Genomic DNA, 19192 nt, shown 5'->3' with positions numbered 1-19192 from the left:
TATCAAATATGTGGAACACTGCTAATACGTCTGCACCCCAATATTTTATAAACACCCAATGATATTCATACCTTTAACATTTTGCAAAATAGAACTCGATTTTCATATTATCTTGTTTAGCCAAAACGTTCAAACATAACAAAACAAACAAACTAAAACATTTTATTTACTGTCCGCTAGATGTCAGCATTCTGTTTGTGAGATGACTCGCCAACCTCAGCATTTGATCTAGGAGTTTCGCCTAAAAAACAAAACAAATACTTTAGGTTGCACTTATGCATTATGTTAAAAATGCTGTCACACATTTTTTTTAAATAATACGAGTTCCTTTTTGGTAGCACTTTACCTGGGCCATAGACCTGATTTCAAGCATGAATCAAATATTTTTATTTTCCATTAAAGACAAGGTCTTTAACTGTCTTCGGTTCAAGCAGTCAACATGTTTGTCAATGTTTTCAAATTTAGGGACTGCTGTCGCTGAATACCTTTCTTTAAGTATTTAACCAATATTTTCAGTGATACAGTCTGTCTTAGCAATGAAGGGTTTTCAAATGGGTGTAACTAATTGCTTTATGTCTGAGGTAGTAGAGCGACTCACATTCTGGCAGCGTGTTCTGCCTAGTTGAACCTCGACAGTGGGTAAATTAGATCATAAAAAACAGGGCAGGAAACAATTTTCCCATCAGTACAATTTAAAAGAATGACCCTCCATTTATTAAGAATATTGACAGAAGCGCTAACGCCAACAAGAAATGAGTTGCTTTCTCACCCTGAGCCTTTGTGACTCTACAGGAGATTTGATTTCTCGTTTGTATCTCTGTCCAGTCCGGGCCTTACCGATCTTTAACAAGAGACAAAAAAACATTTTTGCATCTGTAAATGGATTAAGAGAACTATTGCAAACTGTTATCTAAATATATAGATTTAGATTTCAAAATCAAACATAGTAATGTAATGTATATTTTGAAACACAAAGTATGCAACATTAAAACTGCTGTTCTGATCAGTAATATTCTTCTCTGATTCATCCTTATGAATAAAAATAAAATGACCTTTTCATGCATGTTAATCAGATTTTTTGGTGTGGTCATCATCAAAATCTTAAAAAATCTAAAAAAAACAAAACACGTGTCAGACAGTAATAATCAATGCATCTGAAATGATGTGATTTTTCTGAAAATTGTTTTTGCTTCCTGTGCGTCCTGTTAAACAGACCTATACCCGTCCCCAGACTGGGGTTGAAGCCACTGATCTGGCTGAAGCAGTTAACTCAATGTGGGATTCTGTGGGTTAGTCAGAGGGACAAAAAACAGAAATCTACTACACAAATTGATAAATAAATTGATTTTAACAACAAACCATTATCACCTTATACTCAACAAATACAACATTTATTTCTGTTAAATGAGTCTCCAAGGTGGATTTATATTATTTGAATACTTTCAGATGGTTTGTTCTTCTCTCAGTGTTGTTGCCTCAGGTAAAGGAATCTAAAGTGTGTGTTGAAGTCATCCTTTAACCTCTCTTCTTCACTTCTCATCATGTCCCTTGATTATATACAGTATCTGTGATCTCGTCTCCGGATCACTCCATCTTCTGTCTGAATGGTGTATGACCTTGTTTAAACTTTACTTAGAACATTTACTTTGTGTGTCCTTGTGTTTTTTTTTTTTAATATTTAAACCTCACTTGGTCCCCAGCTTTCAGTTTCGGTAGATTCTTTGCCATAATAGAACTTCGGTTTTTTTTCCTGAACTTTTTATTGGAAAATGTCGCTTAATTTTCTGTAATAACATAGTGTCTCGAGAATATGGCTTTGATGAATATAATCACAGATAAGAGGTCAGCAGCCACCTTCTGAATGTCAGTCTGTCCATGGGTGTATGCAAGATTGCTTTTTTAAAATTTGAAACTTATCAAGCAGTGTGGAACCTCATACATCACATCCTGATTGCTCTCCTTATTTGCTCTTTATTACATTTTTTATATCCAAGATGTCCTGCATGTATTTTCTATCCAGTTTACCCTTTCCGTGTGTCATTCAATTCGTCATCTAATTGTTTTTCGCCATTTTGTATTTTGTCAGAGCATCTACTTAGAAATCTTCTGTGTCATCTTTATCAGCCGTGGACTTTGTTAGTTTCAAGGGTTGGATTTCTGCAGCACTCTTATTATTGACTCTGTGTGTGCTCTATTCACAGCATCTAACTTGCATCTGTCACTGAACAGTTCTTTTGAATGCACTTTCACTGCTTCAGCTACTCTTAACAATTTCAATGCTTTTCCAGGTCCATGTTTTCCTCTCTCGGTAGCTTTTCTCTTAAACTGTTATTAGGGATACAACACCGGGTTTGTCATAAATGAACGAGTCTGTCAGAAGGAACAAAGGATGTCTTAAAAGGTTGACTACAGGAATTCACTTTAACACTCCAGCAACTTTGTCCACCTTGTCTAAAATCATTAGCTTGATTCAAAGAGACAATATGGTAAATAAACTGTTTTTTTATTTATTTTTATTGCAAATCGTTTACAAGAAATTTAGTCAACAGTCATTAAACAACAGAAGATCCTACTTCTACTGAAATGTGTTCGGAGACAAAACAATCCTTTAATCTAATCTCTAAGAGGGCCATGATACTTAGCTCTTCTTCACTCTACTTGATCGATCCTAGTCTTTGCTCACAGACCCTGATAACCTAATATCCTGATAACCTGATATTATATGATCCCACACACTAAACCTTTTCCCATCAACGGTTCAGAGAACCATAAATAACCTGATGCCTGCTCTTATTAGCTGGGTAGAAAATTTTTCCCTGAGACACTTTATTGTTTTTTTGTAAAATCCCTTTCACACCCTGATTACAGCGAATTAATAAAATTATACGATTCATTAATTAAACATTTAGTCAACTGTGAAACTGTAAAAATCACTGTCCAATCATTTTAAAAAGCAATAATTGCTTTGTGTGAGACAAGCACATCAATACTGATTAGCTTTAGATTCATTAAAATGTTTGTTCACAGCATTTTAAAGAACATCTCCCCCACATTTAACTCAAGTCATTAGGGAATCAGTGAAAGCTTGTTCTGTGTCTTCAAAGTTGCCCAACCTGCCATTCTCAACTTTTCTATTGTTTATTCAAAATAGTGAGTCCGCCTGATGATCAGTGACATACCTATTCACAGGTCAAGTGCTTAAGACCTTTAAAGATCAAATTAAATCACAATAAAAAAAAAGAAATAAATCTTCTTACCAAGACTGATTCATTCCTCGTTAATTAGTTTGTGTTGCATATCAGTTCATAATTTTCACTGTAGGTTGTCAAAGCTGAAAGATTTGTATTTCACCGAGTGTTACCTTCTCATTGGACCACCTGCTTATGGAAAAGATCAATACATCTTTAAGCAGCAATATGTAACATCACCTCAAAAAGAAACTGACCCAACAGAAGCCAAATCTTATCTTTTTTGCACCATTGTACACGTGGATTTGGCAGAAGTTGTGTAATTTACTTTGCTTTAACACTGGGCAGGTTTGATATGAGAAAATAGGAAAAAGATATATCATCATCATAACAGTCATGTACTTCCATTTACCAATCCGAGTTTGTGGAACCGCTGTGAACAGCAACCTTTCAAATGTGTTTTGTTTGAGGTGAACCCCACACTCACTCACTAAACTCAGTTCTTATCCAAGACGATTTGAAAATAGAACAGTTTTTTACACTTTTCTTCATTGAAGTGTCCTAAATAAATCCACCTCCAATTAACCTTCGAGACATTATTGTGAGTTAAATAATAAAGGTGATGGTTTTTAAAGGAACAATGTAAAAACCAATCATAGTCTCTTATGGCTGTTGCTGCTAATTTTTATAAATAAGCTTTTTCTCCCTCTCAGCTGAAAAAGTCTTTGGAAATTGCTTCAACAAAGTTTGGTGCAGACATGAGTATGCCGATGGTGCAAAGTATGGTGAAAAGTGAAAATGCTACGAGGCAGAGTCGATCAATGACTGCTGCAGCAAACTTCCACTGGCTACAAAGCGTCTCTTCCTCATCTTGGACACGGAATCTCCTGGCAATGTATCTCACCTCCTCCAGAATTTGGCTAACTTCTACTTCCAGCTTTCTACAGGAAAGTACAGAGGCTCCTCCTTCTCCACGACCAGACACGGTACCTCCTGCTCCAAGAACATTCTCCCCGTTACAGCCCATAAGTCGAGAGCAGAAGATCTCCGGGTTGGTGGGTGCAGCATATTGGAGACTTTCGATGCCACGGAATCCCATGTAAAGCAGGTTGCCGTTGGCCAATGATGTGTGCTGTCTCAATGAGCTCCGGCTGACACTTAGCTCTAGACTAGATAGACTTCCACGCCGCTGTTTGGTGGCGTTGTGGCATGCTAGTCGAACCTTTGTCTCTCCAGGACGCCGCATCCTTAGGAACCATGCACACCAGTTTAACAAAACGACACGGATCTGAAAAGGTGAAAAGACAAGTGCTAAGCCAAGAGAGAGTTCTGGTACCTTGGAAGTTTAATTTAAAGGGACTTCTGAATGTGTTTTCAGGGCCCCATGAGAAATTCTTCACTGCCAACTTATTTTTAATGGTATCGCGAAGAATCTCTCACTTGTGACCTCAAGGTCTGCTGACAACCTTGAGACAGTAAGGATATAGTTTATTTGTGGACTATCTCAACTGATGAATATGGCCCTTGAAAGGAGTTCTTCAAATATATTGACAGGAGAGTAAGTGATCTTGTGTTTGAAAAGCTAGATACAATTTCCATGATGAACCTATGGTCCTAATAATAATAAATAAATAATAAATCATAATAAATAAATAATCCTTTTGAAAATGTATCTCTTCTAAATCAAAATATTCCTTTAACATTAAGAAAAATAATTGTAATCCCTAGTAAACGTACCCATCTTGGCATCTTTCCTCCATCGGGGTCGTGGTGGTGATACTGAAGAACCATAACGGTGGCAATGACGGACAGTCCAACAATAACCATGGTGGTGGCAAAGTATTGAGCTGGGAACACAAACATTTCAGTTTTAGTTTATTTACTGAATAAAAAAAAGAAAGTGACCATCAAGAGAGGTTTGGACATATCTTACCAATCAGAGGTACGGAGTCCGAAGTTGCCGGCATGATTTCAGCCACCAGCAACATGAATACAGTCAGAGAAAGCAACACTGTAATTCCTGCAGACAAATATTGCTAATGTTTAAAATTGTATAAAATCTATGCATTTTTTAAAGGAAGAAAGGTGTTGAAAGAGATCTCAGAAGCCAAAGTCCTCTGAAGCACATACATGGAAATGAGAAAATCAATGTAAAGGTCAATGCTACAAAAGTAGATAATTAGATGCCCGTCATAAAAAACACTCATTAACATTTTATTTACCCCTGAGGATACATGTTAAAGGAACCTGCTCACACACCTTTACTGCTCCTTCTCAACAAATGGAATAACTCATAGATCAGTGTTTAGTATTCACTAGACAGGAAGTCTCATTTCACACTCAACTGCCAATCTTTTGCAAGGTCAGAGCTGCAGAACCGTTCTTTTCTATTCTTTATCAGCCGCTCACACTCAGAGGGTTTCAAAAGAGCTAATTCACAGAGGAAAGAAGGCAGTGTGCTGTTCACCCAGGAAACCTTGCAGTCGACTGTGGACCTAAAGGGGTTGCACATCTCCCTAAAATTGGGTGCAGCTGTGAACACTTCACACTCACAATGAAGTTGAATGAGCTGATGCGTGCCTCAGGGTGAAAGGGAGGAAGAGCAGAGACGGCTTTAGACGGAACTGATGTAAGACAGAAATAGCAAGGAGAGGACTTGGCCAGCTCAGTGCCTGGATAAGTTGATTGCCCTCGGGGAGGTGCAGAGGACGACAGAACACTGGCATAGTAGATAGTCAGAAGAAGCTGTTCTGTAGCTTTTTCCAGGGGTGAGGTCAATTTAAAAATAATTATTTTCTAGTATCTGTAACAATAGGTCTAGAAATGATAACTACAGTGTATATTGTAAAAAGAATTTATGTAGCATGTATGGTTAATTTTTAACAACATTTATTGATTACACACACTCACTCACACCCCTAACCTTCTATTCCCCCCTTACGCTCTTTTGTATCTTCTCCCCCCACTTAACTCTGCTTCCCTGTTTCTTGTATCCTGCATGTGTAAAAGAAAGTTCAGAGTAGACTGTACTTTCTGAGGAGGCTCTGATCATTTAACATCTGTAGGAGATTCTGCATGTTGTAAGAGCCTGTGGTGACCAGTTTTCCGTTTTATGCTGTGGTGTGTTGGGGTGGGAATATGTCCAAGAGGAGTGTCAACAGGTTGGACAGGATGATCAGGAAGGCTGGCTCTGTGGTTGGGATGAAGCTGGACTCACTGGTGACAGTTGCTGAGAGGAGATCACTCCACAAACTTCTGTCCATTATGGATGATGACAGTCAACATTTGAACACTGTCATCAGTGAGCAGAGAAGCAGATGGCACGCATGAATGCTCCTTCTTAGATGCTAATAGACTCAGGAACTCATTCGTTCCTCATGCTGTTGTATAATTCTGAGTTTGGGGGCAGAAGTGGAGCGAAAAGATGATATTCCATGTTAATCTTTGCATCCTTTTCTTTGTTATTTTTCTTTGATCCTTGTTCTTTATCTTTAGATTTAGATTGTGTCATCTTGCACTTACTTTTTTATTGCTCTTAGTTCTTGTTCTATCCCTGAGATGTTGACAAATCCTGATCAATTTCAATACCATCTACAAGACACAATCAAGGAATTGAGAGGGATTAATAAAGTTCATCCATCCATCCAGCCATCCATCCATCCATGTCATTAAGGAGACGGACTGAATGGTGCTTTTTAGGTTTCCACTTCCAAGAGACAGGTATTCCTTGCCACAATGGCGTTATTGCTTGGTCTTGGCAAGGTACTAGATACGCACCAGTAGTTTAGTAAAAAGATTTCTCACTTAAACACCTTATAAGTTAGCTAGCAAGAACAACTAAGCTTAAACTTACTATTCATGAAAAATTGTTGTTGGACAATTGATACCTCACCATAGGATGAGCCACCTCGTAGGTAAGTAAGTAAGCAAGTAATAATTATTTGTAAACCGACTTTCTCAGATCAGGGTCACAACCAAAACAATCAACTTTTATAATACATGTTTTAAAAGGCCAAGGTAACATAGAGACAACACAGCAGCCCCAAGAAAGTTTAGGAAAAAGCCTGCACAAATAAAAAGATATCAAGATGCTACTTGAAGTGGTCAGTAGATCCATCAAACACAGAGTGAGAGGAAGATCGTTCCAAGCTTAAGAGCAACAGCCTGGAAGGATTTCTCTCCTCTGGTCCTGAACCGTGTGATTCTGATCCACAGACCTAAGAGCCTGAGCCGGGGTGTAAGGCTGGATCAGATCACTGATGTAAGGAGGAAACTGATCATGAATAGCTTTGAAAGTAAGAAATAAGTTGATAATTGATCCTGAAAGAAACTTGCAGCCAATGAAGAGTTTAGGAGAAATGTGTTCTCCTACTAGAGCGGGTCAGAATTCTCGCTGCAGAGTTCTGAATCAACTGCAGGCGAGACAGCTCCTTCTTGTTAAGACACTGAAAATAAACTGTTACAATATTCCAAACGAAAAGACACAAACGCATGGATTACAAGCTCCAGATCATGTGACACCAAGTTTAGAGATTTTTCTCAGTTAGACGAAACAGTTTTGGTAGTAGGTACATAAGGTGCTACTCATCCACTTTTCTTTTTAATCAGATGTTTCTTTTCATTCAGTGATTATGTTTTTAAACGACAGAGTTTTAGATCAATGCAATGCCCAACGCTGCTTTTTATCAAGTGAGGGCACAAATCCTAGCTTTAAATCATCTACACTCACCAAGTGATATCTTCTCTCCTGAATCAGCTGGCAGCAGAAAGACGAGAAGTGCCAAAGTGGAGATGAGAACACAGGGAATAAGCAAGTTCAGGCCATAGTAAAGAGTGCGCCTCCTCATCACTACAGTGAAGGTCACGTCTGGGTACGGCTCTTTACAACAATCGTAGAAACGCTCGCTCCGTCGTCCGGGAACCTCTGAGAAGTGAATAAGAAAAAACATCTCTAAATATACAATTAACTAAGTATTAAGTACACAAAATTAACCTTAGCCTTACTTGTTTATGAGGAAAAGTTATTTATCATCTTTCATTGTTTAAAATGACGTGGATGTGTACCTCAAACACATTTGCTTTCGGGCATGGCAGATTAACACAAGGGTTAATAGTCTTGTTAGCTACTTCAAAAAAAAGATACTCTAATATTTCTTATTCCATCTTCAGCATTCTATTAAAAATAGTAATACGCAAGTCATGGCTCCCCGTGAAATTCCCTCCACAGCTGTCCAATAGCTGTCTATTTTTTCCACTTTGAGCAGCTACCTGAAGAGATTAGCTACTTAAATGCATCTGTTACAACATGATTTAACGTTTTTAAATTCATTTTAGGGCTAAACCGTATTCTGAGCAAAGTTTTTGAGACAGACCAATGACTGAAGACAATAAAAACTACATTCTTAGTCCACTAACACATGTTTCACAAAGGTCTATTTGGATCCTCTGCAACGTTATCATTCCAATTTGTGGAAAATAACCTCCATAAACAAAGTAAATTAGTTTAACAGCCTCTTGAATTCTGGTGTAAAATATTTGTGGGATTGTTGAACATGTATTTTTAAATGATGTCATAGCTGACGGATGCATTGAAGCCTGGTGGTCAATGAAGCATGAACCAGACTGTTTTTCTGACAAATGTTTTATGCCTTTATAAAATTCACTTCAGAAAAGGGTTGTAAATGACTACAAATCAAAGTTTTGATATGTATGGTAGTGTGAAACCTCAAGAGATTTTCAATTACATTTTTTCACAAGTTGTTTTGACTGTAGGGAAATGTTTAACAGTGTTCCTCAACGGAGTTGTTCTCTTTATGCTTGACTTTTTTAGTAGTCCTCTTAAAGCATAGGAGCAAAGCAAGACTGGCAGATTGGATATCAGTATGTTCCAGGGAGAGTCTGTGATGTCAGTTGAGGCGATGTAGCCGTTATTCGCTACATTAAGTTTAATCCTCGGCAGGTGATGAAGGAGAAACAGGCTGCACAGATTTCCAATTAACTTCTCTGTGATTTTTTCCCCTGTTGTCTCCCGATTTATCCCCCATTTCATCTGTTATTTAGCAGAAGGTTCATTCAAAGACACACACAGGGGTCCACAAGAACTTATGAACTCAAACCCCATTCATTAAATCAGACTTGACATTAATTATCATATTGTTGTGAGACCCGATTTACTTTATCAAATATTAAACTACATCTCCTCAATTCCCAGCCTTGTGAGATTTTGCCATCTAGGAAATTTACACATCACAGCTTTGTATACATTACAGATAGGGTCCACTCCTATCCAAGAGGAGCTAGGCCAGGGGCCTCAAACTCAACTGGTCTTTGGGGGGCACCATAGGTCAATTCTTGGAGAGACAGGGCAGTTTCACTGTGAATTTGGGTAATTTCTGTCTAATTTGGTGTTTTATTTTAATTTAGCAATCTGTTCTTATATTATATAACCAACACTATCTAGCTAGCTAAGTTATCACATTTATTATTAATTCTTAACTATCTACAATGAATATAGGGCAACAGAATATCATGTCAAGGGAGATTATAAAGATGTAAAGATGCCCGACTCTATCCTCATGCTGTCTTGTCTGGTCCGCTTTCTTCTGCTTATTTGAGGTTGAGTCAGTGGGGCACGTAGCCCATTATGACATAATTATGGGCTTCACTCCTCCTCCAACCAGTTAACATTTCTTAAATTAATGTAAAGAACAAGTGGAGATTGAAATAAATAAACACAGTTAAAATCCTCTTTTAGGTCTCACCGACAAGGTCCCACTCGCCGTTAGCGATATATCCGGTGGTGTCGGCCTGAATCATCTGCAGGTCCAGGGACCAGCCGCCATAAGTCCACGAGCCAAACTTCAAGTCACAGCGCTGCACGTCAAAGGGGAACCATCTCACGTCGATGTAACACGTGCTCTTAAATATCCCTGAGATGTTGACAAATCCTGATCAATTTCAATACCATCTACAAGACACAATCAAGGAATTAGCTTGTTTTATTTCCACAGCATCTAGCAATGGTATAAACAGTTAAGATCAGATTGAATATCAACCCTGCGTCTACATGTGTATAGATCGTCAGTGTCTAGGGAACACCTAGGATAAAGCTTCAGGAGAAATAATTTAATATTTCTCCGAGGCTAAGACCAATACACATAAGACAAATACAGGAGTACCAGAAGATTAAGAAAAAGCCTGCACAAATAAGAAGTCTTAAGATGTTTCTTGAAGGAGTCAGTAGACTCCATCAAACGCAGAGGGAGAGAAAGATCGTTCCAAAGCTTAGGGGCAATGTGGTAATAGAGCTGTAACCAGTTTTACAGCTTATTGATTTCTGATCAGCTGATTGGCTGTCCTACTGTTGTCATGAAAGATCTGAAAAAGATTGTTGTTTTTGTTTTTGCTAGATGAAATCATGCTCAAAATGTGTAAAAAAGATGAGTTGATTTGGGCAAATTATCTCATATAATACTTCCTTATTTACCATTTTATATTATTTATAGTACCTAACTATATTGAATTGTTCAATATTTATATTTTATAATTATTCAAACTTTTACAAGTTATTATGATTACATAGAGACAGCCCAGTGAACTGGCAAATCAGGACCCACATATGTGTAGGTTCATCTGAGTCATGAATCACGACTGATTACTTTTCAACCTTTACCTTTGGAGCCAACAGCCACATGACCTTTCCCCCAGTTACCAATGACCCATCAAATTACTTTAATCCTGATTTTCTAGAAAAAATACTACAATTGTGATGATTTTACATCTGAAACTCACTTATGTTTTTATTGTGATGTTTAGTGGGTCACTTTTTTTTTTAGTAATTCAGAACTAGAATAAGATTATGGTAATTGAATGCCAGATTGCAATTTATGACTAGCAGCTGTTTTTCCTCTGACTTGATGGCCTTTGACCCCATTCTCAGACTGGTCATCACTGTTTTACGTAATCAGTTAAAGCAGAAATTTTATTATTAATACATTTGTTAATACAATATGTTTTGATGACATTCATGCACTTTTGAAAGCAGCATACTGCTGCAATATGAACTCAAGATGATGTGAGCACTGTCCTTGAATGTGGCTAACAGGTTTTAAATGAAAATAAATGAAATATCATGGTATTTAAAATAAAAATAAATACATTTTCTAATAAGGCTTTAATGGGGAGAAGGATTTACATAAAGTCCCAATTAATAAAATGAAAAAATAAAATTCGCGTGGTGACACATGTGACATTTAAGCTCATACTGCAGGCAATATGGCCTTGAACGCCTCACCTGGGGGAAGATACTGACAATAGCCGCTAGAGTTGATCAGGATGTTGGTGTGGAAAGAAGCGTCAAATCGTTCATCTGCACTGCAACAAGAAAAATCTTTACTTTACACAGGTTGTTAGATATTTAAAAAAAATGTTTTTAGTTTGCTCAAAGTTTTTTATTTCAAGCTAAAATAATGTATTCAATGACTGAACACTGATAAAAAAATTATTCTCCATTTTCAACAGATGTGCTGTGTTATTATTTTCATGATAAAAAAATGAAGACCAGATAATCAGGTTTTAATATAGTTTTGTCTTAACATAAAGTATATTTAAAAATTATGATGATTATGTAAAAATAACAGTTCCATGTCATTCTCATTTAATGGCTCAAATGAATATGGTTGTTGCTTTTACCATCACCAAGGAAAAGTATGAATGCCAATATATTGGCAATGCCAATATATATTATTCCATAAAGAGAAGACCGCCTTATGATTTTTTTTTTAAAGACTAAAACGACGATTGGAATACAATATCAAGGACCACAGAAGTCTCACTAGCCTTTGATGTTTTCAATGACAGAGGGATCTGCATTTTCAAGCTTTGAAGAAGTTTGAGGAAACAGCAAAAGCAGACATTTAATGAGTCACTTGTGTTATAAAGAAAATGGGGTTAATAAATATAAATGACAAGTTTGTATATCAGATTAGTCAGTTGTCATGTATTATGGGATGCATATATTTGCAGGTTAAGTTCAGTCAGTTCTCACTTAATAAAATCTAGCTTTTACATAAGATGAAAACTAGAAAGTATATAATGAGAAACAAAACCTTGTGTCAAACTTTTCTGAAGCTCAGTAATTATGAGCCCTCCCTCACCCGCTCCAACATAATTAAAGCAGCCGGGTCAATATTTGTGACAGCCCCCTGCCAAGATCAGACTTAATGAGCCGAGACTCCCATCAGCCTTTCACTGTGAGCAGCATGACTGTAATCTGGAATTTTGGAGAAGCACAGAAACCATAAAATGCTCCAAAATAGTAGAAATAGAAATAAAAATGACTTTTAATTAAGTAATAACGAATAATATTTATTTACTTTAACTGGTTGTGCACATGCATGTGTCCGTTTGTGCATTGCGTGTCCTACCTGTTGTACAGCAGGATGTCAGGTCTCCATATTTGACTGTCTGGGAATCGAACATGTGACACTCCAGGATACTCTGTTATGTTCCACTGCAAGTAGTAGTCTGTCCAGTACTGTGTAAGAAACAAACATTCACACACACAAACACAAGCCCCAATAATTGAAAAAAGCAATGTTTAGTCTCAGGATGATATGCAATCACAAGGTGTCACAGCTGGTGTGTATTTGTGCTTATTCGAAGCAGAGGGTCTGTTTGTTTCTGATTATATAGATTCTAATTATTTTTAGCGTAGATAAACAAAAATTAAGACTATGGGCCTCATGTACTGAGAAGGCACTTGTAATTTTCCAAATCATTACACAGTTCATATGAATTGGGGTTGAAAAGAGTTTGAAAATGTGCAGACTTCCCTGAGACTCCTTTGTTTGTCTTGGTGGTGTCTTGAACTTTTAAGCATAATTTTTATCGGGTATTGTTTTGATTGTTTAACCGCTTTGTGACCCTGGTCTAGAAAAGATGGCGACATATTTACTGCTCAGCTCGATGTCAGAAGTCACTGGTCATGTTAAGAAGTTCACATTGGTGACACGTGAATGATCAATATATAAAAAAAAATAATGGACACACACAGTTATATGAGTGGATATTAAATTCTTCCCAAATCTATAAATAATTTATCATCCAGCAAATTGATGATCTGTTTTTAATTAAGACCAAATTAACGATTCATAATGTGTTTGCGTAAATTACAATACTACGGAACAAACAACATTTTTAAAATCAGCTATCTCACGCAAACGTGATGGAATTATGAGCTTGATTTTTTGATAAAAAAATCAAAATGATCTGCTTCTGATCGCTTCACTACTTATGTACGAATATGAACTATTAATACATTTTAAATTCATCTGATCGCGCAGAGAAAAATCCCAGGTTCTGGTTCATTTAAAAATGAGGGTGTGAAAAGAGATGACCACGGTTTGGATGTACAAAGGGAAGTAGCTTGGATTAGTGTCACGTACAGAATTATACATCTGGATATTTCTGTGCATCATTTTGTGCGTTTGAGTGTATAACTGTTTTAAATTGGAAATCCACGAACTTCTTTTAGGCCCTTTATGTTTATGTTGCTATATTGTACACCTACCTTTCTTTTCCTGTTCTGTAAGAACATTTGGTTTATAAGACATCAAATATTTTGACGATGATAAGAACACAAAGAATAAAGAACTGCTCATATGAGTCATTCAAACAAGAGATTCTGCTCTGACAGCTAAGCTGAACTTGGTTACTTTTTTAGTTACATTATTGCCCCTGGCCCACCCATCGAAGAATTGGAAAGTTATGTGGCCCTCACAAGAAAAAGTTTGGGGACCCCTAGTTTAACACATTAAATGAAAAACGTTGTTTTTAATGACTTACATTTAATTAGCCTGGCTGTCAATGAATATATAAGCAGCAACTTAAAGACGTTTGATTTAACAATAGAAGAAAATAGAAGATTAGAAACAAAATACCAACAAATGGAAGTTAGTGATAGAAAAAGACACCTTAACTTTAAATAAAACAAAATTTGAAAATAAAACTAAATTAATTGCCACATGTGTGAAACATGATTGAGAAAGTGTCCTTGTGGCTTTGTCCCCATCTATTAAAAAGTGGCAGAACTGTTTCTCATTTAAAAGACAGGAATATTTATGAAAACGTTTGTGGGTCACACAGTTTTGAGAAGACAGTGAGGAAGCCAAACATCCCTCAATGTTACTAAAATGTATTCCTCAGAGCCACCGACTGCAGTTTAATCTTAAACTGAGAAAACATCTAAGCAGAATTGGTGTTTCAAATTATTTCGATTAAATCCTTTATTTTCTGTATTTAAGGATACAACTGTGGTATTGGTAAAAACCAAAGGATTTTTAGGCTTAATAACAGAATAAAAGCCAATGTGATGCATTTGAGCATTGCAATAAGATCACATGAAACTCCCAATAAGAGAATTGAATTAGGTTACTAAAGGTGATTGTGTTCTAGGTATGAGAAATGTATCTGGTAATGTTGTTTAGTAATGTCCAAGACCTATTTAATGATCTTTTATTTGGCATGGAACACTATTTAACTGAGAGTCTCCACCAATTACAGTTACAGAATAAAGAATTCTGAGGTATTCTTCAATAGGTCATGTTATTAGCAGGCTGTCGCTAAATTGCTGTTGCAATCCCAATAACCACTGCACCACAGTGCTTGAAACGTAAAATGTTGCTAAAAGCCTCATGGGTTGTCAACTACTACAATAGGTTGCATGGCAATTACTGGCAGCCATTATGTCCCTTGGTCCGCTTTCTAAAAAGGAAAACGTACACTTGTTCAATTTTAAGGACTATTCATTCAACTGCAATTTTGTACAGTCTCACATTTTCAGTTGCATAGAAACACTGAGGACAACATTTTCAAAACAATCTTAAGGATCCTTGTTTATTCTCTAAAATTATAATGCTTAATCTAGATCAACAAAACCACAACAAGAAAGTCTTTATTCTACCGAATATGCCATTGGCCATTGTATAGAAAGCTAATTTCTGTATAGTACCGCATATTTGTGTAATATCATGGATTGATCTTAAGCTTTAAACTGCTCTATCCTTCATACAACATCAATATATTGTAGCTTTATCTATCTTCTTACTCACATTGTAGATGTCTTTATATTGGACATGTATTTTGCCCGAAGCGAGTGTGTATTATAGCGACAGCCTGCTAATAACATGACCTATTGAAGAATACCAAGGGACATAATGGCTGCCAGTAATTGCCGTGCAACCTATTGTAGTAGTTGACAACCCATGAGGCTTTTAGCAACATTTTACGTTTCATTTTACGTTTCAAGCACGGTGGTGCAGTGGTTATTGGGATTGCAACAGCAATTGCAGGTTAACTTCCAAAGCCGGAGGGAGGCTTTACTCCGGGCCGTCTGGTTTCCTCCCACAGTTCAAAAACATACAGAGGTTGATTGGGAACTTGCTCATGTTAATAAGAAAGGTGGGTGGGGCTATTTATAAAATCTAAAGATGAAATTTACAGCATCAGATCATTTACTTCAAGTGACAAAACAGCGAAAAGAGTAGACCTAAGCAATCTTTTACTACATATGATTTAAGGACAAAGAATCAAAACGTGATGATAATTGAAGAGATTTGCAGCTGTGCCGCTATTAGAACATAAAACATTTCGACATGATCAATTTCATAGTTTCACACAACACTCAGTTTAAGATAAAATGTGCTTTTAAAATAATGATGTCCACATGTTTTCTGTTGTACTCACCAGCTGCAGCCAGATGTTTGTGGTCAGTACCTGATTCTTTTCATCCTGAAACCAGAAAATCATCATCAGCATGATTTCTGCTTCAAAAGTGGACCTACAAGAAATCTTCTTGCATTTGAATTCATCATGCTGGCAATATTTCAGCAGAAACGCAATGAATGTGAATCGAGTCAGATTGATGAACGTCCAGTGGGTTAATGTATTCTCTGTTAGCCGGGCGTGCATAAAGAATGAAAAGATAGAGCATGTAAACAACAGGATGAAACGGAGGAGAACGTCTTTCAAGCAAAGGTTGGTTTAATTAATGAGCAACCTTGGGTTCAGTCCATCAGGCAAAATTATTATCTTAAAACACAGTGCATTACTTCAATCAGTAGACAGGAAAACCACCAGAGAAAGGTCAGGTAAACAGCAGAGGTTAAATGGTTTGATTGAGCCCACAGCTCTCACATGTGTGTTTAAGACTACTTTATGATGGTAACTGTGTCATTATACTGAGAGAATTGAAGCTAGAAAGTAATTTTGCAGTGAGAGGTTGGAACATTTGATGAAAAGCAACTAAATACGTCAGCAAACACAACGTCTCCAGTCTAAATTCTCTGTCAAATAAGATCAATTTTTATATTGAAAAAGCTGTGAGGTGGAGTACATTATTATTTAAGATTCTTTAGAGGATTTAAGAAATCCTTCTCTTAACCTACAAAGGTTTACATTGTCTAGCACCAACAAAACAGATCACACCCCAATATATATTAGCCTTCTAGGTTAGGTTATAACTCGAATCTCTTAATATAGATATGGAACCAGGGAATTTAGTTACCCTTTGCTGTGGACCCAAATATCTATGTAATTCTGGAGGATAGACGGTTATTTTAAAACTCTCCTCTTTGATAAACGTTATAGTTAGGGCTATCTGGACCAGCTCTTAGTTATACATTTAGATTACTGGAGTTCTTTATGCAGCAATTCTATCTATGTGTCTCCAAAAACAATCTTGGACCTCTATTGTACTCATCAGTACGTCTGTTTGAACAAAACTCTCCTTCAATTGAAATATTTAAATTAAAAAATACACTTAAGCCGCACCTACGGAAACCTACGGAAACCTACGCGCGTCATCAATCCCACTTGTATAAACAAAGCGGGGTGTGATTACAGCTGGCTGGAGGAGGAGTGAAGCCTTTATTACGTCATAATAGACTCTGCTCTTGTAACCTCTCGTCCACTGAGATTTCAGATGAGAAAGCAATATAAAGTAATAACTTCAAAACAAAGAATTGTAATGATGAGCTGATTTGAAACTTGAGGTAAATTAATTGCCTTTTAGGATTATGTTTTACTTTTATTGACATTATTGAAATGAAAAGCATTGTCAATTCCTTTCATACTATTTAGCAGCTCAAAGGTTCAGATCTCTCCATGATTTAATATACGTGCACTCACCACATCCATGATTTGCATCAGGCTGAAGCTGAAGTGAACAGTGAGACTCTCAGAGTCATTGTTGACTGGACGCTCCAGAGGATTATACTTCTTCATTAGGTCTTGGTAGAGGCGTCGCTGGTGGACACCCTGATGTGAACCTGTTCAGGAAGTTGCAATGGAAGCCGGTAAAACACACAGTAAATGCTAGAAAATAACTTCATAGCTTTTTTAGACAATTTATTTTGGACATGTGTGGTACAGGAACCTTTTTTTTGCACAAGAGGAAGACAATTTCTTCTCTATATAATTATGTTCCCCCTGATGAGTCATAACCTTACCGTGATGGTTTTTTTTTTTTGTATTAATTAAAGATCCTAAGTGCCTTGTTGACTGGATCGCAGTGTTCGTGGCAAAGTCAGCCATGGCAGGAAGGCCGGGGCAGATCTGGGACAAAGCCTATATGGGGCCGTCAGTAAAGGCTCGAGTCTAGAGGTTGGTTTTGCCACAGGAGCTGGTCTGGCCTGGCATTAAGCAGCAACATGGCAAGTCCTCAATCCCAAGCCAAATGAATGGCATTGACAGACTGGACTCTGGCAGTAAAGGGAACCTGAGTTAGTGAGGGTAAGTTAGGGGAAGTATTAGCCTTTTCAAGGAGTTCCTGTGAGGGTATTCCCGACATTTATTTTGAAAAGAGATCATGCTGCAGACCCTGTGACAGGTGAAGAGATTTTATCTCCACTCAGGCCATGTCATGTGACAATTTAATATGTTATAGTAAAATGCATGTATATATAATATACTTTGAATAAAAAACAACAGTGCTTTAATGCCTTTTTAATTCCAAAAAGCATTAGTAGTTTATATGATTTGGAAAATAAATATTAAGTAATTTAGTACAGTATTCTGTAGCAGAACAATGTGTGTATGTTTTGATTCATCAGTTTTGTTTATCTTTATTCATGAACACCAAGCAACCTGTTGTTGATATCTTTGTAGATAGAAATTATGTGTATTGTTATGATATAATATCAGCACAGTGATGACGATCACCATTCTTCATTGACCATGTAGATTAACTATAATTATAATAAATCATATACAATTGTTGGCTCCTGAAATTAAAAAGCTAAGGATATCATTTTAGTGATGACTCAAAAGTTGAGCGACATGAATATATGAATGAAGTTAAGTCCTTAAATAAATCAAATTATGAAGTGTCTTGACATGTTGAAATAGATCCACTTCAATTGAGGATTTACACAGTAAAAAGACCATGTAGGAATGAAAAAGGAGAACTAATTCATGTCATATTCAACAGACATCTTGTTGAATATTAACATTGTGTAACACTGTTATTATTATAAATAACCAAAACTATCAGGGAATATCTAGTGACATTAAATTGTAAATGTTCTAAATGTCTGTTTTATTATGACTTAAGCTAGAGTGTTCTACTAATGTCACTGTGGTGTTGCATCCATTCAGTTTCAAACTAATTTGTGTGCATGCATGAAACTCACCCTGGATGAGGCAGCCGAGGGTCAGGACGTGCAAAGCAAAAATTTCCATCATCCTTATCTTTATCAGCCGGTCGCAGTGATGATGGTGTCAGCAGAGATGATCCAGACTGAAGAAGGCACCAGTGGTGAGAGAGGGAAGGAGCTGAAAGAGTAGGAGTAGCCCCTCCCACCTAAACATTCAGAGGAGAAGACTTGGCTATGAGAGAGGGATGTGATGGTTTCATTTTTTTAACAGCGAGCTGACAAGACAGATTCTTCTCACTGTCTGGAAACTCTAGAGCCCCAAATTAATTACCCAGTAAAAACCTCAGTGCT

General features: G+C 36.9%; 1 protein-coding gene across 1 annotated transcript; it reads right to left on the bottom strand.

The window, feature by feature from the left end:
* Positions 1-2612: 2612 nt before the first annotated feature.
* LOC148072567 (neuronal acetylcholine receptor subunit alpha-7) lies at positions 2613-18929 on the bottom strand. The gene is made up of 10 exons (XM_087797650.1): positions 18878-18929; positions 17376-17515; positions 15933-15977; positions 12614-12723; positions 11482-11561; positions 9950-10117; positions 7918-8112; positions 5122-5208; positions 4926-5035; positions 2613-4476 (listed from the first exon to the last, which is right to left on the bottom strand). The coding sequence occupies exons 1-10, from the start codon at positions 18927-18929 to the stop codon at positions 3898-3900; spliced, it is 1566 nt and encodes a 521-aa protein (XP_087653776.1). The 3' UTR covers positions 2613-3897.
* Between the last annotated feature and the right edge of the window lie 263 nt (positions 18930-19192).

This window comes from Callionymus lyra, chromosome 8 (genome assembly GCF_982586985.1).
Source record: "Callionymus lyra chromosome 8, fCalLyr1.hap1.1, whole genome shotgun sequence".
Classification (NCBI taxonomy): domain Eukaryota; kingdom Metazoa; phylum Chordata; class Actinopteri; order Syngnathiformes; family Callionymidae; genus Callionymus; species Callionymus lyra.
The sequence above is the reverse complement of the archived record's forward strand: the minus strand, read 5'-3'. Positions and strand labels throughout refer to the sequence as shown.

Excerpts from the sequence above, each read along its gene's own strand:
- LOC148072567 (XM_087797650.1), bottom strand. The coding sequence starts at position 18,929 with ATGATGGAAATTTTTGCTTTGCACGTCCTGACCCTCGGCTGCCTCATC. Across the intron at positions 12,724-15,932 it reads CAAACATCTGGCTGCAGCTG|TACTGGACAGACTACTACTT; the intron begins GTGAGTACAACA and ends TTTCTTACACAG. Across the intron at positions 8,113-9,949 it reads CGGCGAGTGGGACCTTGTCG|AGGTTCCCGGACGACGGAGC; the intron begins GTGAGACCTAAA and ends TTCACTTCTCAG.